The sequence below is a fragment of the Poecile atricapillus genome, chromosome 1, assembly GCF_030490865.1.
Source record: "Poecile atricapillus isolate bPoeAtr1 chromosome 1, bPoeAtr1.hap1, whole genome shotgun sequence".
NCBI lineage: Eukaryota > Metazoa > Chordata > Aves > Passeriformes > Paridae > Poecile > Poecile atricapillus.
In genome coordinates, this window is record NC_081249.1 from 173,003,042 (window position 1) to 173,026,982 (window position 23,941).

Sequence of the window (23,941 nt, forward strand, 5' to 3'; positions counted from 1 at the left end):
TATAATAGATATCAGAAACAAAATCTTGAGATGGAACTTGGATATCTGAACTCAGCCCAGAGGGACTGCTGGCACTTAAAGCTCTAGAATGAGAGTATGGATTGACTTTAGAATCCAAAAGGAAAGCAGCAGATAAAGCACAGTCCTGCTCTTCCTCTCCCCATTCCACATGCTCCTACCACATTCCTTTGTCTGGCATTACCAGTGCTCTGATTCCACAATGAGCTGCTTCTGGGAGCTTAAAAAAACACCAAAGACAAAATTAAATTTTTCTCCCCAGTATATCTTCCTGAATTAGTCTGTCACATGATCAGGGTCACCCTGATCTCTGCTACAAAGAGGACACCACACATTTGAAGGGCAAGCAAAGAAGATACTCCTGTCAGAGGTATCAAATCATTAAATGGGTGAGCCCTAATGTAAAACCACTCCCTGGAACCCTGTCTTCAAGAGATGCTGAGGACCTGCTCTGCAAGAATCAGGAAACTTGAAGAAGTATTTTCATTTGGGCATCGCAAAAATGGAAGGGTATAAAACTTCCATTACACAGCCACTCTGAAAACACACATCTCAGATGCATTATATAAGTAACAAAAAGTAAGGAACGCATTGGTGGTGCTGCTGATGTCAAGTTACACTCTGCAGAGGCAGAAATGCTTACTGTTAGGAACGGGTGCCGAGAGTTCTGTAAAACCCGGTTTTCCGTCAGCGTGTGCGCTACTTCATCCTGAAACACAAGCAGAAGGAGATCAGCAGAGTGATTCCCCAGACCAGAGGTCCATTTCAAACACTAACACAACAATTATTTACAACTACTCCAAGAATCATTCCCATGACTTTGACAAAGGCTGTATCAAGGATGAACCACTCTAAGTTTCCCATCTACTCACCTTTGCTACAATAACTTCCTTCTTCAGAATTTTCATAGCGTAATACCGTCCAGTTGCTTTTTCTTTAACTAAAATGACCTTTCCAAAAGTGCCTTTTCCCAGTAGCTTAAGGTATTCAAACTCATTCATGGTCTGTTAACGATACAGATAAAGAAGAACTGAATTACATGATCTAACAAGAAGTGTATTATTCTCAGACCAGAATTTCTCATTCACGTGAGAATGCATCGCATATGTCACATATGCGGTTTTTTTAATCCTTTTGTTTAGTAGAATTCAGGAGCAGAAATGATTCTTCCACAAAAATGAATGTCAGTGCACTCCCAAAGACAATCAATCAAACTATTTACAGAAAACCATAAGCTTTCAATTAACTGAACGCTCCTTTGCATGACTCAACACTCAACTGTACAAGTAACACTGAACATATTAATCCATAGACATTCTGACCTCTTGGCCAGTGCAGACATTCATTAAAAGGCACATGCTGCTCTGATTCCAGGGATTAAACCTACACCTTTTTCCTGATGTTCTCCATTTCTCTAGGAGGCAAGTTTTCTTGTGCTTATTGAACAGCACCAAAAACCAGAGACAAAATTACTCCCCCCTGTAAAGTCTCTATCTGCTCGCTCAATGGGACTTCCAGTAGTCCATGCACTCTGAGTTGGATACACGAGAGAAATACCAACCAGATATTCTCATGAGGTCGAAACAACACACAAGTTTACTGGCAAACTTTAGAACAATCAGGCAACTTTGGCTAAAGCTTTACTACAACATCCAATCAACATAAAACACTTCTCACAGCATTAACCTGGACCATTCAACTTAACAAACTTTAAATCCATTCAATGGGAAATTATTCAAAATATTCCAACAAGAGGGAATGAGGAGAAAAAGACAGAAAATATATAGAAAAGCACACATACAGCTACCAACTTCTGAATTCCAGCCCTGTTCAGATAGAAACTCCAAGAAGAGGTAGCATCTAGACAGGGTGATGGCCCTGTGTTCAGCCCTAAATAACCCTTTGGCCTTCATGGGCCCTTCCTCCAGGTGGGACATGTGCTCATTTGGTCACTCAGGAGCTGGGTTAGGGGAGAATGGAGCACTGCCTCTGGTGTGCCAGTGACTGGCAGCTCTGCTGGGCTGGGATACAGCTCTAGGGGGTGTGGGGCAGCTCAGTGTCTCACCAGGGCAGGGCCCACCTGTCCCCTTCCCCCAACACACATGCACCCAAAATGTCTTGAGACATCACAGCTTTCCAGTCTCTGACAACCATCCCATGCCTCAAGATGGGAGGGACCACAGTAATGGTACCTTTCCTCTTGTGGTCTAATCTAGCAGACAGAGCAGAAAGGAAAGAGGAACGTACACTGAAACTCATATAATGGGCAATTGCTATTCCAATAATCAAAACATAATTCTAGTTTATATTCTCCTATGCAGTTCATTGCTCCCCACTCCCTGAGTCTCTAGAACTGCAGGTGAGGTGCGATGCAAATCAGGATCCGGGGGAAGAGTTCAAGAAGAGTTCAAGAACCATTCTTTCACCTGCAGTGCCCCAAGAGTCCAACAGTTTGGTCTGTGATTTCCTATGTGCTCCTTGAGACAGCACTCCTTTTCTGTGACGTGTGGCATTCTTGACCATAAGGCAATTTCATACAGTTATTTTTGATACTTGCTGGACTTGTAAGCTGGGTTCCAAAATAGCTTGGCAAGTGCAATTTAGGATTCTTTATGACTTTTTGATAGTGCAATACATTGAACTCCTTGTCAAACTCTGTAAGGATCAATAGTTAGGTTGTTTTGCCTTTGGGAGTCCATTTTACAGGTCCAGGTATCAGCACAACCTAAACAAATACACATGTCCCAAATTGCCACCATTTTCCCTCCCACCAAATAGGTTTCAGGGGGATTACCAGAACCTGTACCCAGGGAAAGAGAAAGAGATCAGTGGGAACCATGGGAAATAACATTCAGTAAGCTTCTACTACCTCATAGTCTGGATTGCCTCAGGGGTAGGGTCCAATACATAACAACACTCTAATTCCAACCTCCTCAGCACATAATTTTAATCAAGGTCCTGAGTTTGGACCAAATACTTTCCAACTTTATCAGACTCTTCAGCAGTTCTCAAACCTACAATCTTTTCTTCTCTTAATCACTTACATCTTCTTCATCTACAGCTGGAACTTCCCAGCTCCAGTTCCATTGTCAGCCCTGTTTCTCCTTCCTTCCAGGGCCACCAACAGTTCAATATTCCCTTTCTTCTGCACAATCATGCCTCACACGTTGCTTACCATTACTGCACATGCTTCCCTCAATACAGTAATTTTATACTCTGCACTGAGTATTGAGTATCATATAATGATTTCCATCATTATATGAAATCTTGTATGTGAGCTCCTAAACTAAACTTGAGAGGAATCTTCCCCACTCACTATGGCAAGCAGAGGGAAAATACGAACATCTCAAAACACTGCAGCAAAAAACTCATATAAACACATACAAACATAAATATCTTAAAACCTTTCAAGATAAAAACACATGTAAACACTTGATGTAGCAAAGGACAGCAACTCCTCTGTCCTATCACCCCTTCATCCTCTCATGGAACACATAGGAGAAAACTTGGTCCCACTCAGACCTTCTTCAAAGACAGGAAGCACCTACTTGGGAATCTTTTGTGTTCTCTGCTATAGAAAGTTTCATGGAATAATTAACAGTCTGTGAAAATAATCTTAGAACACATCAAAAATGCAACCATCACTAATGAAACTTAAGTTATCTAATACCTTAACAATACTGATGAGCATTCTTAGCACCATGTAGCCAACTTGACTTAGACTAGCCAGCCATCCTTTTGAGACCTATTCACTTCAGACAAAACTGTTTTCAATGGATCCATGTTATTCTGTTACATCTAGTTCTGCAAATTTGGACTCCAGTCCAAAAGCCAACCAGTAATATGTATTTGTTCTATGTGTGTGATGTAAGAGTAGTCTTTAGGGAAAAGGACACCACTCTCTTTTCTTTCTTGCTCACCCCTTTGAAACCACACTTGCTACTACAACTGTTAGGTACAAGGTCCTGCTAGGATGGTGAACTAATCCAGGAGCAAACAACTGTGCTGGCATACTGGGAACACTGCTCTGAAAACACAAAATGATAAATAAACCATTTAATGTATTTCATTTTAGCTTTCAGATTTCAGTGCAGCTTTATCTCCAACAGATTTACTATTTACTATATTGTCCAATACAGTCCTTCTGTGCTCCTCCTTGTCCAGAGCTGATTTAATTCACATAATTTAGATGTCTCCAGTTACAGATCTCACAGCTGTGAGTGTAGCTGAAGTCCTTTGCACTTCTGCTTAAACAGCTTTCTTCCAGTTCCAGACATACACCCAGTCCTCTGGCTGGTCAGGATATACTTGAACATGCAGAGTTATTACCAAGACTGAGACAACAACCTTGCACAATGGCTGAAGTAATTTTTCCCCAAGAAGTTCCAGATTCTTCAGCAGTTCCACCTCGGGCCTCTAGTGGCAGGCAAGGCTCAATATCCACGGCTGCCAGGATGAGGCAGTGTAGGAGGAGTCTGCAAAGCTTCATGGCAAATACAGGGAAACTTCGAGGATATTTGAATTCACCACCTTCTCTCACTTTTTGGAGTTGGCACTGAGAGTTTTTTGTCTAAGTCTAGATCCTTAAATTTTGCAATAAATAACAAACAATAACACTGGAGAAGGCCAACAGGGCACCAGCTGTTTCCCATACACTGGTTGGAAGCCCACTGACTCCCTCACTCTCCCAGTAATTTTACCACATGTTGGAGTGGGGAGAGGGATGAGTTTTTTCCCCATCAACACGTTTAAACTCTTCACACAGGTGGCAGCGAGGGCTGGCTTTGCTGAGTCAAACCCCTCCTCCAAGAGTAGAGGGAGGCGACATCAGTGACATCAAGCTCAGAGAGTTCCACCTCCTCATTTTTTACTGATGGGCAAAGCAAAGTTTATGGTTTGGGGGGGGGGGGGGGGGTTGGTTTTGTTGCATCAAACTCCTCCAAGGAGTTGAGGGGTTCAAATCACCTTCAGGGAGGCCTAACTCCTCCCCTAGGCTGGAAGACCCTGGTTCATCCTCCACACCTTCCTCAACGGTGTTAATTTGCAACTCTAAAGCTCCGTGGTTCCGCACAAAGTTGTTGAACAGGTTTCTCAGGTTTGGGGCCAGTTGCTTTTGGGCTGTTAATTCTCACTCCGCCCTGAGGCCAGCTATTGTTTCAGCCTCCAAGGCAATTTGCAACTTCATCAGCTCTTTCTCTGGCCCTTCCAACACGTGCTTCTTTATCTTTCTGGGCAGCCATTACAGACTCCGAAGTGCAACCCTTACCAGGTGTTTTTTTCCCTTCTTTTGACGAAGTTCTAATATTCTCCACAAGTACCTGCATTTTCAGCCAGTTTTATTCATACCACATGTCTGTGTCTGATCAAGCTTTTATACCTGTGATTCCATGATCTTTTTTGCCAGAAAACACTGTTTTTGACCAAAAACTACCTTCTTATTCTGAGTTGGATACACGAGAGAAATACCAACCAGATATTCTCATGAGGTCGAAACAACACACAAGTTTACTGGCAAACTTTAGAACAATCAGGCAACTTTGGCTAAAGCTTTACTACAACATCCAATCAACATAAAACACTTCTCACAGCATTAACCTGGACCATTCAACGTAACAGACTTTAAATCCATTCAATGGGAAGTTACTCAAAATATTCCAACAAGAGGGAATGAGGAGAAAAAGACAGAAAATATATAGAAAAGCACACATACAGCTACCAACTTCTGAATTCCAGCCCTGTTCAGATAGAAACTCCAAGAAGAGCTAGCGTCTAGACAAGGTGATGGCCCTGTGTTCAGCCCTAAATAACCCTTTGGCCTTCATGGGCCCTTCCTCCAGGTGGGACATGTGCTCATTTGGTCACTCAGGAGCTGGGTTAGGGGAGAATGGAGCACTGCCTCTGGTGTGCCAGTGACTGGCAGCTCTGCTGGGCTGGGACACAGCTCTAGGGGGTGTGGGGCAGCTCAGTGTCTCACCAGGGCAAGGCCCAACTGTCCCCTTCCCCCACACACATGCACCCAAAATGTCTTGAGACATCTTTCCAGTCTCTGACACTGCCTCACTGCAGCCATTTGCTCTTATTTGTCTCACCATGAGGAAAAATACTGGAGGAATCAGAGGCTGAGCAGAGACTGTACCATCAAATCAATGACCACTGCCAACATGGCAACAATAGGACTTAGACAACCAAAGGCTGCTGCAGCCTCAGTCTGGGAAAAATTTAAGATGCCCCCAACAGCAAACTTTTCCATATTCTGCCCTAGAGCTGGCTGAGGAGATTTTCTTCTAAACTGTTCAATGCAGTTGATGAAAGGACCTCAATATTTGTTTTTGTTATCCCCACTAACATGTCCAGGAAGAGACAGTCACTGTTTCAGAAGACTGTATCCATTTGAGGAATGGGGTGGTTCTTGCATTTCTAGAAAGGACTGCTCAGTAAGAGCAGGATCTGTTCAGCCAAAGACCCAGAGGCCTACTGGCAAACTCTGACTCAGAGTGGCATGAAAATAACCCACATCATTCTGAAAGCACTGACATTCTCTTAGTGAATGGCTAGTGAATGGTGGATGGCTATCTTTTTACAGAAAAACTTCATCACTTTTCACAACACTGAAACAAGCTTGTGAAAGTGGGTGAAGGTGACAATGCTGAGTTAAGACACAAGAAGTGCCCACCTAAATTCCACAGACAATGCATTCACATGGGGAAATGTTCTATCAATTCCCATTTGCTGGAACAGGTGGAGACACTTTGGAAAACAGAAGTATGAAGAGAAGAGCACAATGGGGTAGAAAGAAATAAAGGGAAGTTGAAGACAGATGCTTAAAAAGGCTCAACAGGGCAAAGATCTCCTCTGGCACATACTCATGTCATGGAAGGCCATTCCTTAGCTGGCCCTCTGCATTCAGACTACGCAGTGCCTAATGCAAAACCCCAAGTTGTAGGAGCACTATGGACACACTGCAGTGGCTGGCTGGAGTTAGCCTAAACCCTTAATCCACAGCAATTAAATCCACAGACCCACCCTAAATCCTGCAAATCCACCAGAATACATTTGCACCAGCCTATAAGGGGTTTAGAGTCACAAGGTCCAGTCGGAACTTTGGTTTCAGGCTCTGTATCACAGGGAAACAGGCAAACCAAACCCAGACCTGGGCTGGCCTTGAAAGCCACCCATGAAGGACACATGAACTCAGAATTCTGGCAGACTCAGGTTCTGCTCTGCTGAGGCAATTGTTTCTTCCAGAAGCTGCATCTACAGCAAATCATGTAACTGACAGGGCAACAGACATGGCTTGATGGCTATTTCTTGTCTATGTTTGAGAAGACATAAAAACCAATTTAAAAAAACCAAAAAACCAGTCATCCCTGCTATACCCACTTACCACTTTGTGTTTTGGCTTTGTCATAGAAACCTCCATTTCTTCGGCACCTGAATTATCACTGGGAGAGCCAGATCTAAAATCCATCATCTCTTCCTCTTGTTTCTTGAGGCTGTCTGCTACTGTCTGGATGGCTTTTGTCCATTCTTCCCTGGCAAAATATAGGCAAAAACATTAATTACTTGTGGCTTTAGATTACCACCTGCCATAGCAAGGATCACCAAGGAATACAGAGCCACTAATACTCTCTGATGAATCAATGGAAGATATGATGAATTATGTGCATTTTCAAGCACTATAAAAATGCATTTTTAAAATCTTCATTACTCATACTAAAAACAAGAGACAAATGAAGTCCTCCCAGTCTGGACATCATACAAGGCTTTTTGGATAACAGAATTTCTAATGGGCATTCAGTTAACAGCTCAGGATATAACCTGGTGATACAGAGATTTACATAACCAAAACAGACTTGCCAAAAACAAAAAGCAAAAGGCTTACATGAAGCACAAAAGCAATTAAAGTCAGCTTCTACATTTCTGTGGTGCACTGAAACACACATCCAACTCATAGGTGCACTATGGTACCTCTTCACACACATATTCTAAATTTTAGTGGCTATAGTGGCAAGGGGTGTTCTGGGAGAAGGTATTAAAGCTCAAGACACTTAGGTTATTCTTCTGTTGTAAAGATGATGACATTAGTACAGCAATTGCTGTGTAAACTTCAGTAGAATGTCAGCAAAAGCAGTGACATTTCATCTTAGGCACAGGTCTTGATTACGATAAAGTTTCCACAGCTGTTTCAGCAACCCATGCTCTAACAGTGACCCCTTCAACTCCCATGGAGACCACTTCCACTCCAGTGTCCTTTGGGAGATTTCACACCTTTGGAAGCTACTGAAGTGAAAGTTCTTGGCCTTCACTCAATTTCACTGCAAATTTATTGAACATAAAGAATACAACTCATAAGGGCTTCCAGGGTCTCAGGACAGGCTTTAAAGACACACTCAGGGGCTGAAGACACATCCAGTAGACTACCTGAACTTAACATGCTTACTGTCTTTTGTGTGTGCAGGGAATACGTTTACTTGGTATTTTCTAGGGACTGGTTAAATTTTTCTCCTAAGGACGTCCCAGGTAAAATATTTTGCTACTGCAGCAAGATCAGCAACAGCCAACCCTGAACAACTCTGTGAACAATCTGCAGTGCAGCCGTGCCATCCTTATCAACGTCTGGTTTTTCACTGGTCCTATGAAGTTGTTTTTTTAAAAAAATCGTATCTGAACATGTGAATTTCCATTTATAATGGATACAAGAGGCAGATAATTCCCCAAAGGAAGCAAAGTCCATGGGAAAAAGTATCCAACATAAAATTTTAATAAAAACTGCACCTCATAAGGTCTTTCCTGCCTTGTGCATTTTTTATTTTGAATTTTGCCTGAATTGTGCATGATTCATCCAGTCCTGTCTGGGGCAGCAAGGTAATGCCAAATATTCAGAATATTCTGCCTATACTCCCAGCATAGACTGCTCTACTCATCATCACTAACACATCCCCTTATTTACTAGTCATATTTTTATATTCAAAATTACTACAAAAAACTTCTTCTTCTGCACTTTTCTCTCTCCATTTCTTTCAAAAAGGCAAACATTGCTTCTAAAAGCATATAGAAAGCTAAATGCATATTGACCTTCATATCTCTTTTGTTACTGACTTGGTTGAGATCTCAGCCCTCCTGAAGTGAGTATCTTTGATTTCTGAGAGAAGAGAATTTCACCCTCAGCTTTTATGTCTCAAGAGTACACAACAGAGGTGACTAACACTCTGAGCCCTGAAGTGTCACAAAGCTGACTTAATTGGCTAGGAGGGAACAAAACAAGACTGAAATACAATCTTCCCCCAAGTGGAAACTGCTATTCACTCCCTTTAGGGTCACTGACCACGAAGTTCCTAAAAGAAACAAGGACCAGTTTCTTTTTCTTTTTTTTAATTTGACTTAACCTTTTTCTGATCATTGTAACAGAATCAAAAGCAATAATAAAGAGCATGCAAAGTGCATGCAAAGGCTATAAAAGAAATAAGTGAGTAATACTGAGTAGAATTTACTGGTTTTCAAAATAAACATATGCTAGTATCATATCTAGGGAGGATCAGGGTTTTAAGATACCCACTCCCCTAGGGCAATAATACTGGAATAATTTAAGTTCAGTTTCTGAAGAGCAAGTAAATATTTAAATACTCAGTAGTTGTATTATAGCTGAGCTGTAAAACTGTTCTCTCTGGAGGTAAGAGATCAATTCTCCAATGATGAGAGCACAGGATGTAGCTCTTAGCTCTGTTTCCTGAAAGATGAAACAGAAATCTGCACCTGCAGCAGATAACTATCACCTTTATTATCTAATTTGCATAAAACATTAGCAATCAGCAATGATACAACTAACTTTTCCTTTAGAAATAGGGTGTCTAAATAGATTTTAAAAGGTCACTATTTTGATACAACTCTACTCTGCCTGAATATTTAGCTTGTGCTCATCCTTCCAGAAACTCCCAGGTCAGAAACCCTTCATTTTACATACCACAACATTTCCAGTGAGAAATGAACCTTACATTTCCAGAAATAACTACCTGTATGCTGGTACACACCTGCACCTGTCCGTTTTGGATACCCAACCTAGCAACAATTCATTTACAAACACTGCTCAAAATCCATTCTCTGAAATCCCCCTTTAGGATCGCTTTTATACTAGGAAACACACTAAAACTGAGGCACTCAAAAATTATTTGTCACTTTTCAGTCCAGATGTACATCATCTGATAAATAAGAGCTTCAGCAGAGGACTCACTATTAATGCTGAACACTTGCATCTGCTTTTGCAAGGAGTTTATGCATTAAATATGAATGAAACATACCGCTCCTCTGGAGTCTCCACATGAAATGTTCTTTCAATTACTGTGGTCCACTGGAGGCATCTAATGATAAATGTGTTTGGTTTAGGTCGCTCTGTCTTCATCAGCTGGCACTCTACCACAATCAAGAAAGAAAGAGTCATGGTACATAAGCAGGTTTAAATAATCATTTGTCTTTATTCTTATCTAGCAAACTGTTGCAATTAATCAGCCACAGAAATCTCTGTAAGTACTTCTTTAGGAGACTTGAGACAATTTACTGTGTTGATGAAACCAATAAATAGCTTGGGAGATAGCCATCTAAGCAGCTCTGAAATCAAATTCTGCTTTGAAAGGCTCCACATTTGGTCTGTCCAGAGAGGTAAGCAGAAATGTGATGTGATAACAGAGAAGCCATTCAGACTCAGGTCCCATACTCTAGAGGTCATCCAGAACACAGCACATGGCCAAAGTCATTTGATAATGCAGCAATTACATATACCAAAACTGAAGTCAAGCCCCCACACTCCCTCCTATTGACTTTCCCGCATGAAACCCCATCCATGGGTTCCAGGCAGCTGCAAGAGAACGTCTGATCATTTGGCAGCAAGCTGATGAAGATCAGACTCAGCATTTCCAGTCCTCAAACACTAGAGGGAACATCAAACTGCAAAGGCACCCCCTGAGAAGACCCCGTTCCAAAAGCCTCTGGGAGAGCCGCCGCAGTCGGATGCTGCACGGACACGCAGTGAGCGGCTTCCATCACTGCCAGGGTTTAAGCACAGCCTAAAAAGGCTACAGAAGTACAGCTACATGCTAAGCCACCACTTCCTTCATCAAAACATTCTGTTGAGGGCTGAGTGTAGTTTCTTTTTATTTTTTAATCACATCTACTGCTTTAAGATTCTCAGGCTGTTACAAATGTTTATCCTTCAAATATGGGCCAGAAAATGCTCCTGATAAAGGGTACACTTTAGCGCTACCATCAGAGATCTGAAGAACAAAAGAAAACCAATGAAATAACTACAGGAGCCAAACCACCACATTTTTTAGATAAACATTAATAGAAAAGCTAATTAAACAGATCCTGCTAGAGGAAAGTAAAATTAAGAAACCAAGTGAGCAGGGGGAAAATAATTCTGCAAGTTTTTTTCTTGCATTAAATTCTTTTCCTTGCAGTTAATGAAACCACAAGCTTGCTGTTATTTGGTCTTCAGTTTCTAAATTGACTTCTAAATAAATAAAAAGGCAGAATGAAGACAAGAAGAAATTTCTGTTCACTGCTATGAACTTCAGCAACATGCAAGTGGAGAATCCACCAGAACAGCAGTACACGTTACTAAGGCTACACTGGTGCCATTAGGTTAATTTCATTATTGTGTAAATTTAGAATGCTCAGTTTTAAGTTCAAGCTCTTAATTAGCACCAAGATAAAATATTTACTGCCAGTGTTTTTGGGCGCTGTATTTTTGGCAATATATTTCATGCCTCATTTGCTGCTGGAATTATAAGCTTTTCAATTAGTAACTCTGCATTTTTCTTGAGAAGAAAATATAATTTTTCTTTAATAGCATGCTGAGGTTACACTGCGTCCTACTAAAGCACTCCAATTAGATAAGAGAAAGTTTATTAGTGAGTCATGCAAAGGCTTTAACGCAATAAATGACACTCCTTCATTCAGATTAAACAACTTCCACGCAGCGATGCAGCCGTGCTGGATTTGGCCTTCCAGCCACCTCTGTCCTCTCACACAACGGCAAGGAAAGCCAAACACAACTGCCCGGGCTGGCACAGCCCCGTGGGCCTGGTGCTGATAAATTCCGCTCCAAAGATCTCGTTCCTGCTCCCAGACCTCCCACCTCCATTTAGCTGCCTTTCTCTTTTTGTTGTTTGTTTGTTCTGCCTCCCATTTTTATCTGCTTAACATGATTAGATTAAGGCTGGGGTTGTCCTCTAGGAGCCTGCACAATGCAGCCCTAAGACACCAAATCTGGCTGAAGACTCTAAGAACAACATCAGGCTATTTCCTAACCTTGTGCTAATCCAGAGCTGCTCTCCCATACTTATCCTGAAGCACAACATTATAAAAAATAAATAGAGAAATTTTGCTTAGATTTTAAAAACACTTTAGAGTCGCATTCTGAAGTAGCTGCACAGATATTTAAACTAGGCATGAGCTCCACATTTAACCATTTAATTTCAGCATGATAAACCACACAAGGCTTTTCTTGCCATAGACGGTGACCAATTAAAGGTCACTCTTCCCCTAAATCAGCACTGTCCATTGATATTTGTTAAGTTTGCTGATCCAGCAATCTTTAAGGCATACAGCAAGATGAATAATAGAGATTTGTCAGTTAATAACCACTATAATTCAAGAATGTCAACAAAATTGTTTTGTTTAGTGAACAATATGCTGTCTAATTACCCTGCTCAATCATAACAGCACATATCAAGAAATACAGAAGGCTTTACTTTTAAATTGCTTTAACAAAGTGATGTACCACACCGGTTCTAGAAGTTTGAAACTACCACTTATTTCTCACCATATATGACAATCACATGAATTTTATCAATAAAGCAAATAAACAGTATTTTTTTTCTTACTTTCAAACCCAACTGTGTGCTCTTCACAGAAGCTGAAAAGTTAGAGAAGCACCAAATCCACCCTCTCTAATCATGTACTGCAATATGCACCACTTCAGCAGAGCACAGATAGAGACGCTGTGTAGAATTAGATGTGATTTATGGCATGTTTGGGGGTTCTGCTATAAAAACATTCAATCTCAAATAGGGGCTGAGGGTCGTTTATCCACTTCGAAGGAAGTTTTTCCTGTGAAACAGGCTGACATAAACATTCCCCATTTGCAACAGAGTAAGTACTATAAACAGCAGCCTGTTAAAAATTATTTAAATTGCTCTAAAATACCTCTTGATTCTTTCCTGGTGTTTGGTCTTTTAAAGTAAGTAGGACAGAGAAATTGTTCCTAACAGGAATAGACACCAAGGCATTCAAATGTAAATTACCATTTTGTATTTGAAAGACACTTAGTATTATCCCAGTGACTTTCTAAAATGTCACAATATTTGCTTTCCCAGCACTTAAGCTAAGAGGCAGATTACTTTCGATGAAAGTGTCAAACTCTGCTCCCTATATAATGACATCACACTTAAAACAATAATGTCAAGGAAGAATCCTCCCTATTCCTGCTTTGGTTTCTTTAAGGAAGGGTATGGAGAAACAGAGAAAAGAAAACTGGAAAAAAAAAGTAAAAAGGTAAATAAGGAAAATAGAATGATGAAGAAATAAAACTTTTGGAAGACAAACATGTTTAAGTGTTTGTTTTCTGCTAGCACCACTGGTTAGATTCAACTCTGAACTGTTCAGCATGGCAAAAGTGAGGGGCCAAGAGCACCATGTTACAGACTTGCACAAAGGTGGCTCTTAGTAACAGCAGACAAAAAATCCAACCATTAATCTGGCCATCCTGTGCCCTCTGAAAAATGCTTAACTGCAGACACACAGTCCTGTCCCAAAAGGAGCTCTCGTATTGTTGAGCAATTATGTTTTCAGCAGTACAACTAAACCACCACAGTCAATCTTCCTTTTGACAGCTGGGAGAAATAATCCCTTTCTAACAGGAACAGCCTCTCTCTCCAGCTCCATGTGGTTTTTCACAATATACTGCTTTTCTCAGCTATATGGTTTTAAAGGCTTATAATCTAATAGGGAGACATACATGATAATCCAATATTACAACTGGTATGAAGGCTACTTATCTCACAGATTTACAACTCAGGCTCTATTGGTTATACATCTGCAGGAGCTCTGAAACAGAACTTTTAGGTAGAGATTTTTTTATTTCTTGCACCTTATTAGTAGTAAAGTACAGAACAGAAACAAAAATAGAATTCAAAAATTTCAGTTAAACATTCAGGGATCATGTTTCATGAGTGCTACTTTGGGTTCTTTTGTATTAGTTTTTTGTTTGGTTGTTTTTTTATAACAAATCAATAGGTTAATTCCAGAGAAAATAAATTCCTTAAACAGAGCAAGCATTGGTATATGGCTATTTTAAAAAGAAAATTAGGTGGAGAAAGAATTGTTTTAAACAAATAGTATGCCTCTCTTTAGCTAGAGGGGCTTAGAAACAAGTTTTCAAAAATGTGTGATCAAAACCCTCACAGACCAAAAGCAAAAGTCTAGTGCAGGAGAAAGAAGAGACTGCCAAGCACATAGAAATCACACACTACTGGTAATATTTTCTTCACACCTGTTAAAGGAAAAGACAGGTAACCATTAGTTGTTATCTTCTGTCACAGCTTTCTCATTAATTATTTCCCACCTCTCATGCACTGACAAAATCATCCAATACGAATTTTACACTACAAGTAATAAAATTCTCCTTTTAAAAAAACCCTCCTTTTACTTGCAAAGATAAAAAAGACTACATTTTTGAACAGCAGAAGAGGGTAAAGATTTTAATCAGAAACATGGGACCACTTCCAAAGAACAGACTGACAGAGACAGCCTGCCATCTCATTAAAAAAAATCTGGTTCACTAATTAACAAAAAAAGTCAGGGCTATCATGGTCTCTTGGAGGAAAAGAAAACAGAAGGATTAATTTTTACAAAATATTTAATCTAAATTCCCCCCACCTTTCACTGGCAGGAGGCTTCTACAGGCCTGTGCACTGGCCTGAGCCTTCCTTCACAGACAGTTCAAATTCATTCACACTAACTTGACATGTTAACTTAAATAAAGGATCATGCAATCAGGTTTGAAGGGAAAGCCTGTGGTGCAAAATGCATCCAAAAATGTTCCCTGAGATAAGCTCAGCTGGTCAGAGCCTGGTGTTAATAACACCAAGTTTGTGGGTTCAATCCCCATATGGGCCATTTACTTGAAGAGCTGCACTCAATGATCCTTGTGGGTCCTGTCCAGCTCAGACTATTCTGTCAATCTGTGAAGTGAGGAGGGCACCCAGAAGGGACAGAAGTGCTGGCAGCGCTGCCTGCTACTGCCTACATGAGAAATTAAATCCTGGTGGGGAAACAGCTGTTTCTGTGGGCCCAATCCACTTCTAGCAAGGAGTACAATCTTCAAGGCCTTCCTGACCTGCCACCAGGCAAGAGCCTGCCTGTTCACCAGGCAAGAGCCACTGCTAGAACATCCTCTCACCCAGCCCACCATGCCTCTTACAGGGACTACAGTAATTCATCTATAGGCATGTGCTGTGTCTTCTCCAACAACGCTCCGATGCTATGGTAACAAACCTGTTTATAAATGCTGAGACTGATGGGCTCAATTTGCCAAAAAAACACCATATTCCTGTTGTGAAAACTGATTTAAGCTAACTCATTTTAAGGCAACTTGGACAAAGAAAAGGCGATGGACACATTTTTACTCCTTAGCACTGAGCTGCCCAAGTAATGCAGTTAGCAGCAAGAGGATGGAAGTGTCCTCCAGAAAGTGCATTTGTTAAAAGCCTCTGGCTATAGACCAAGTACTGAATTAATTTATGAATTAATGGCTTTCTGCTGCTTCACTTTACCTTCTTGATCTGTAAGAAGATACCAGTCTAAAGAGTAAAGTACCATGTCATTACCAAAATGAAAACACTATGACAATTTTGCCTCTCAGACGAGACAAAAAGCCCCAAAGCACTCTTGGAATCCTGCACAGAGGCACCAGGCAACAGCATGTCCATTATTTATTCCCATCATCACTCAGAACAGGTATATGCTACTACTGGAGGAAAAATAATGAACATTTCCATTAATTTCTACTGTTGCCCAGCCCTCTTCCAGGAGCAAGGTGTTTATTCAAAATAAATACCTGCTTAATGATCAGCTACAAAGATGAATCCCCTGTATTTTGAGCTACCTTGTAATGAAGAGGAAAAGCCCCTATCCTTCTCTCTGCAGAGCTTTGCTTCCAGTAGTCGCCAGGAACATGGAATAGATCATTGTTAATAACAGGTGCCACAATGATCTATTTTTAAGTGGTGGAACGAGACAGGCAGATCATGAGACAGGAAAGATTAAGAACAGGAGAAAATAAAAGCTGGAAGTATACAGCGAAAGGTTAAAAATATGAGCAAGAAAAGGAAATTATCTTCAGAGTCTTCTATCACATCCTGCGCTGCAGCACCTGAGCAAAGTCGGAAATATTGGCATAGTAGAGAGTGCAGAGGTTAGGAGATGTTACTATTTCCAAACCCTTTTGTTGGCTTTGATAGAAGAACTATGGGTTTATGTTCAAAATTAAGAAAATCCAAGTGTGCTTCATTAAAACATGTGCTCACTCCACATTCTTTTATGCTAACAATTAAATAACTCAGATCTACATCAATGCCACTGGAATCCAGATCTGATGGCAAAAATGCTTCTGCTGTACCTACCTGCCAGATACATGCACCTGGGTGAATTTTCACTTTAAAGCAATTTGCTAACTAACATACATACAAAATATTAACAAATAACCCCATTTCATTCAATAACCAGAAACCACAATTCACTAGAAAACTTAAAAAAAAAATTAAGCAGAGCATCAAACCTCCACATTACAATCACTTCTGAGAAACACAGTGGGATTTATCAGCTTGAATAAACACACTTGGTGTTTAGATACATCGTTCTGGGCAGATCTGAATGTTTCTGATGCAGCTTACCAGCTACGTTACAAGAAGACATCAACCCCCAAACTGGACAAGAGAGCAGCTAAAAACACTTACGAGCTACTGAGAAGTTATTTAAAGGGGATTCCCGCTGGTCAACATCCTGTGGCCGTTCCTTGTAGCCAATGAAGGTGCCATCATTCTTCAACAGAAAATACCGCGGCCTCCATGTTTTGATGTATTCTCCTGGAAAGAGGATGGGCAAAGGGAAACAAGATCAGAAAACACCCTGAAATACTGACACACCAATAATTTCTGTTAATATTGGAACTATATGTCATCCTGACAGCAGCAGTTTTAAGAACATTCAGTTCGCTCTGATACAAACAGCGGAAAAATACAGGCACTGAGTCACATACTGATAGCAATGTTAGCTGTAAAAATGGGACTTCATAAAAGGTAAACAGCTATGTTTTGTTCTTCCATCTACTTCGATTTCCATTCAAATTCTGCAACATCTGCCTTAAATGCATTTTAAATTTTAAAAAAATCAGAGCAGATGTCCTATGTATTATTTTTGCTATTGTCATTTTTCATACTGACAAGTGGAGAAATTTTTTTCATTTACATTTTGCAGCGCAAGTATTTTAAACAACAATGGGTAATTTACTAATTAGTCAACTGCTTTATCAAACCAACAGTCACTTTCAGACCATAAGAAGATAATTCTCTGCTTATGTTACATAACATCACTCACTTCTCTCACAACATCTCAAGCATGAAATACAAGATGATGTATCACAATATGAAGGGGAAAACACTGGATGATGTATAGCCACCACAAAGTTGAAAACAAACATCTACTCTGAAAGATATGCAACCTTTCTTTGTCTGAGGAAACACCCACTGCTCACACCACGCAACTGCTCATCTGAGTAACCTGCACAGGTGACACATGTGTGACTGTGTTACAGCCACATTCAAAATGTTCAGCAGTAGAATAAGAAGAAAAGAGGTAATCAATACCTCAGTTATTTACTGGATTTATTAAGCTGGTCTTCAGGGAAGGAAGACAGAAGTCCCACCAATGGCTCTTCTGGATGACTGTCAGTATGCCTCAAATTTTTGCTTATTGAGCAGATCATTGTTTTCTGAGGCAGTCTCTCAAGAACCTCAAATAGCTTTTCATGGCGCCAAGCTGCCCCTCTAGGTCCTACAAGGTCTTGCAGTAATGTTTCTACTCAAGTGAGTTACAAAAATCTCATTCAAGGTATTATTCTAAACACAGTACTGACCACACTTTTCCAATTCTGCTCACCCCAACAACTGATTTAGAAATTTTAAAAGCAAATGGTCAACTACAAAACATCCACAGCCACGCATCAACCATACCCTCCTCCATTCTGTATAGTTTCTCATTGATTTGTTTAACACTGGGGAGAAGATGAGGGAGCACACTAGGAGCTGAACTGTCTTCCAGCCTGCCACAGCAGGACCACACCTGTGCACCCTGTAATGCTGCCCTGCAGCGGCTGCTGCTCAGTGCCCACAGGTTCACCCGCTGGCAAGCTTTTCAGACAACCAAGAACAGTGAGAGAAGGCTCACCAGATATATGGGCAACCTTCTGCTGCTCTCCTGTTCTCCCAGGCTCCTCTCATACTTTCCCATTGCTCAGCTTTCCTCTATTAGTGATTTCTCTCCCAGTGAAGTGCACCTTGCCACAGGAACTCCCTTGCAGCTGCTTTGTCTCCTTCCTCTCCCCACAGACCTCCTCTCCGTCTGTGGTGCAGTTTCAACCTGCTTCGGGCAGCAGCTGTGTCACTTCTGTGTTCACACTCATCCTTCTCCCTCCTGCACAAAGAAGCAGAAGCGACCCCGACGCCCACACAACACAGACACGGGTGTGCACAGTCCCCCCAGCAGCTGCCTTCACCTCTTTAATCCTCAGTGGGCTTTCAATTTCCTAATTTAAAGCAAAAAGCTAAGAACTACTGAACTGTTAGAGAGAGTCACACAGAGCCACCTTTGCAGTGGCCATATCTGCAGAAAACATCCATTTGAACTGATGAAACAGGTAGGGGGCAAGAAAGAGGAGAGGAAAAGGAGCACAAACCTTCTCATTGTTTCTTTTAGAGATGGCTGTTACTGCTCTAAGTGTTCCACCAACCTATAAAGCGTTTATGAAAGTGTCATCATCACTCCAGGAATTTCAGAAGAACTCACCTGTCATGGTTTGACATTTATAGGCAAGGAGGTAAAGGTAGAAGGTTTTGTTGTCATCATCTTTTTAGTTCTGACCTTAATTAAATGCTGAAAATTTTCTGTGATCAGCAGGAGATTATGAAGCCTTTCACATTTAAATTGCCAGTCCAACTCAGCCCAGATCAGTGAGATTACTCCAATCTCATTACTATTATACCACAGATGTGACTACAGGGATGAGAAGATATGTGGCACACTCAACACAGCTCCTGACTAGAGGTTTGCCAGGTAAGCAGGTTGGGGAGGTGGCTGCCCAGACTATCAGGATTTTGGAACATGCTGTTACATACCTGACTCGTTGGTATTTTCTTCTCTTGCATAAAGCACACCCAGGAGACCTAATGACCCCCCACCTACCTTTTATCATATCTGCACTTAGGACTAAATCCAGATTGGATGGGACAAAAAATACCTGAACAGGGACATTACTGAGAGTTTCTACTTTCCTTGTTCCCTAATTTATGCTACACATCTTCCCCACTGGCATTTACAGACAGGGCATTAATTTTTTGCAGATTCTAAAATTATTATCTGGTTATTTGCAGTGAAGTATACATAATTTTAAACAGAATTACACTGTACTGTCACAGGAGACTTTCTCTGAGATTAGATGCTTATGTTTGGCTCTCATACTTTCTTACAGCTTTATCCCACCGATCTGCTTCTCTTTTAGAAACACATCCTCTAACAGGATTAATCACATAGTCTTTAAAATGGTGCCTTCTATACATATATAGCATCCTCCTCCACACTCACTGCTTTTGTGTGAAAAATCAAGGATTTCATTACCACCAGTCTTTCTGCAGGGATCATTCTACTTGGATCTTCCTTTGAGCATTGCTTTAGCTGGTTATGGTTCCTGATCCACCTTTTTAATTTGCAAATAAGTAATATGATTTTATTTAAATTTTTTTCCACGTGTCTGAAAATTCATTCTTAACAAATACTGTAATATAACAACTCAACATATTGATTATTCTTGCCAAGGAGAGTATGAGGCACAGTGCAGCATCTGTGGTACAAAATTTTATTATATAACACACTGAGGTTGTACTTCTGCATCCTGCAAAAAAAGTGGTAAGACATTGCCTGGTGTGTGACTTCCCAAAGAAATCATCCCCAAGCATAATTTTACATTCAAGCTATCATTCCTCTGCAGAAACCTGGACACACAGTTTCACCAACAGTCATCAAAAAGATGTACAAAGTGCATATTCTTAAGAAACAAGTTCATATTTTTAGGATTAGCTACAAGACTATAAACGGTCTACAGCCCACAAGGACCACATCAAAAGGTGACAGAAAATCCGAGTACTGGAGGCAGAAGAGGGAGTTTGTCAATACAGACAAAATAATTATGTGGAACTGCTGGGACAAAGCTGTCTGAAAAACATCAACACCTTTTCCTTCCTCCGATATACTCAGCAAGCTGTCATGCCTCAAGAGTGAACTGAGCTGTTTCAATTTTTGCCCTCTGTTCTTTGTTCCTGTTGCGGTTTTGTTTTTAAGAATCACAAGAAGAAGTTAGTTGAAGTCACTAATATTAGCAGTTATGTAGTCACACTAGAAAGAATCGTACCGAGTACAGTAAATGCAAGCATGTGTGGCAAATTCTATCAGACAACACTAAAAAAAAAATAATGATCCACCATGGAAAAGTGAACAATTTACAAAGCAAAACATTTTTTCCTCTGTGATTCATTGCTTGTGTAATGCCCTGGCAGAGCCTTCTTTGTTTTCAGTAACAGAATGCTAACACTGCAGAGACAGGAAAGCAAAAGCATGGGTTATAAATCCTACATATAAAATCCTGGAACCAAACAGACTCCTCTGTAGCTTGCTAGCTTTATTATTTAAAATCTTTATGTACCATTCTGTTTACTCCAAGCAATTTCCAAATTGCAAAGATTCCCAAGCTGTATATATCTGGAAACATACACAAAGATTGTTATAGACTGATTTCCCTTTATTGCCTTGTGTCTGCCCCCACACACTGCACATTAAAATACTTAACACACACTCAGAAAGTAAATCCATCTCATGCCAGAAAAGCTTTTTCGCTGTAACACATACTGCAAAGCACACTTATGCCTGAATATTTCAGAAAAAGTTAAACACAAAACTCCTTTGGTTCATGAAAAGTTAATTCTACTGAGGATTTACAATAATGCAGGGTTAGATTATTTTCCTCTCCTCCCCTCAACAGTATCTCACCGAATCTGGAGCTGTCTACCACTGATAGAGTGTCTAACATCAGAAACAGCTGCCACTCCCTGGGAAGCTCACGGGGTAAGTGGAGAATAATGAGCAGCAAGCACCAGCAGAACAAAAGAAAATCCATCTTTATTTACCAACTGCTGCATGCTTGTTGCTGCATCAAGCTCATTCAAAGCCAACACCACACCCTTTAATTCAGAACAGACTATATTTAAGAAGCCTCTGCTTTTTTTTTTTTTTTTTAAATCAACTCATACATACCAATGGTTTGAAAAAAAAAAAATCATTAGGTTAACCAAGTCAGTATCCAACGCTACCCTTCATATTTAGAAAAGCACCCCACTGACTGTTAACTTTCTTATGGCCCAAAGCAACAAGCCCAGGAGCACTGACTGAAAACAGAGTCTCAGTTATAGGAAATGCAGTCAAGTGGCTACCACAAATCTACCAATAAACAATGCATTAAAATTTCTGCTCTGAGCATCAAAAGTAGAACCTTTAATTGCATTTGAGCGTAACACTCAAAAAATGAGAGCTTTTGAGTTATGCAAGCCCTCTCTACATTCCCACACGCTCTGATGATGTACGGCACTCCCTGCCTGTACAGCCCCAGTTCCTGTCCGAGGGAACATGAAAGTTATGCCAATCGCAGAGCTAATGTGCCACCCATCAAAGGCAGAGTGACTCATTTCTGAGCCTCAATGGCCATGAGAAGTGGTCTACATCCTGTCGGCCTAATAAGGGCTCGGAAAACAGATGCCAATTTCCTTAAAGACGTGAAGCTTTCAGGAGCTGCCATCTCGCTCCTGCTGAGGAGTGGGATGAGGATTTACAGTTATAGTTCTTACTGCTTGAGTAAACTGAGTAAGTGTCCACTCGCGTCAAAGCCAGCTGAAATCAAAACAGATTTGGAAAAAGAGAGCAGGGTTTGAAAACTCGCCTTTGCATTTCTAAAGCACTCAGAAGCAAACCCTTTCCAAGTGCAGGGAGCTAATTCTGGATCTTAACGACCTGACACCAAACAATTAAGTCTAGGGTGACCCGAATGAAAACTCTCAGCTGAAACGCTTTGTTTTTTATAAAAATAGTTGCACAGACACCCACCCGGCTGGTGCACCACCCTTTGCTCCCCTTAGCAAACTGTCAGAACAAGATATTTAAGCACAGTAAATTTTCGGTAGCTTGGGAAAATCAAAAAGAAAGGGAAAAAAAAAGAGGTTATGTTAATGTCTTTCCCAACACGGTGGCAGAGAAAGGAGGACCTCTGGTTTGTCTGCCTATTCAGAGGCGCAGCGAAGGGGCCGGTTCTTTGATGATTTTTTTGGGGCCCCTCTCTGGATGCCTCCTCGGCCACCGCCTCCAGCGTACAGCTGCAGAGGCTCTCCCTGTGCCTGGAATCTCAATGAGGTGGCTGGGCCTGCTGGCGGGGCTGCTCCCCGGTGGGGAGGTCACCCGCAGCCCACGGCCGCTGCGCCAGGCCAGCGCTGCGGGAACAGCTCGGCTCCTCTGTGCATGGCCAACACTGCACAGCTCGGCTCCTCTGTGCATGGCCAACACTGCACAGCTCGGCTCCTCTGTGCATGGCCAACACTGCACAGCTCGGCTCCTCTGTGCATGGCCAACACTGCACAGCTCGGCTCCTCTGTGCATGGCCAACACTGCACAGCTCGGCTCCTCTGTGCATGGCCAACACTGCACAGCTCGGCTCCTCTGTGCATGGCCAACACTGCACAGCTCGGCTCCTCTGTGCATGGCCAACACTGCACAGCTCGGCCACCACGCCAGGCCAACAGTGCACAGCTCAGCTCCTCCATGCCTGGCACGGCTCTAAGGCAGGGTCCCACAGCCCCAGTGGGCTGATTCGGGCCACAACAAATCGGTTCCCCACTTTCTTCCCCCACGGGCAGTGGGACGGCTGTGGGGTGCATGGCCGTGACTGACGTGACTGTCAGCAGGTTCAGAAGTGCTGCCTCCTCCTCCTTGGTTTCAGCTTTTCTAAACCTCTTGCCGTTTCTCAAGCTCAGGGAGAGCTGCAATACAGGGCACCTGCTTCATTATCATATCTTGGGGGAATAGGGAGGGAGGGAAGGAGGAGGGAGGTGGGCACCAGAGGTGGGGCGAAGGGTGAAGGATGAGCTGTCTGGCCTTTGAGCGACAAAGGGAGTTGTGGGAGGACAACTTCTGGTCACCTGGCACCCCACATCTGTAAATTAACTTCAGAAAGCAGCACAGAGCATTGGCTTAGGGCTTCCCACAAAGCTGTGTAGAAAAGTAAACGTACTGGAAGCTGCCCGTCTTTAGTTACACAACAGCACAGGTGGGAAACACCTAAGGAAGGCAACGGGTGCTCTGATTCACAGAACTGGCCATGGGAGAGATGAGAAGCCAGATTACAGAGAAAGAAAAACAGATTCTCACCCAATACTTTCTCTGTGCAGGGGATGGACAACTACCACGTTCTCAGATTCTATCTCCACCAATGGGTTTGAGATCGCCAGCCAACAACACCACTGCAGGAGATGACACCTCTGTATTTTTACCACTATACTTC

The 23,941-nt window shown here is 41.7% G+C and overlaps 1 protein-coding gene across 2 annotated transcripts in view; it reads right to left on the reverse strand.

Annotated features, from left to right (window-relative positions):
* AKT1 (AKT serine/threonine kinase 1) overlaps nucleotides 1-23,941 on the reverse strand; it is a 76,781-nt gene that overhangs the window by 21,881 nt on the left and 30,959 nt on the right. For both annotated transcript variants that reach the window (XM_058849166.1, XM_058849174.1), the window contains exons 3-7: nucleotides 17,028-17,156; nucleotides 10,314-10,425; nucleotides 7,403-7,550; nucleotides 891-1,022; nucleotides 662-727 (exon numbers count right to left, since the gene is read on the reverse strand). In XM_058849166.1, the coding sequence (XP_058705149.1) occupies nucleotides 662-727; nucleotides 891-1,022; nucleotides 7,403-7,550; nucleotides 10,314-10,425; nucleotides 17,028-17,156 (587 nt within the window). The remainder of the gene's footprint in view (nucleotides 1-661; nucleotides 728-890; nucleotides 1,023-7,402; nucleotides 7,551-10,313; nucleotides 10,426-17,027; nucleotides 17,157-23,941) is intronic.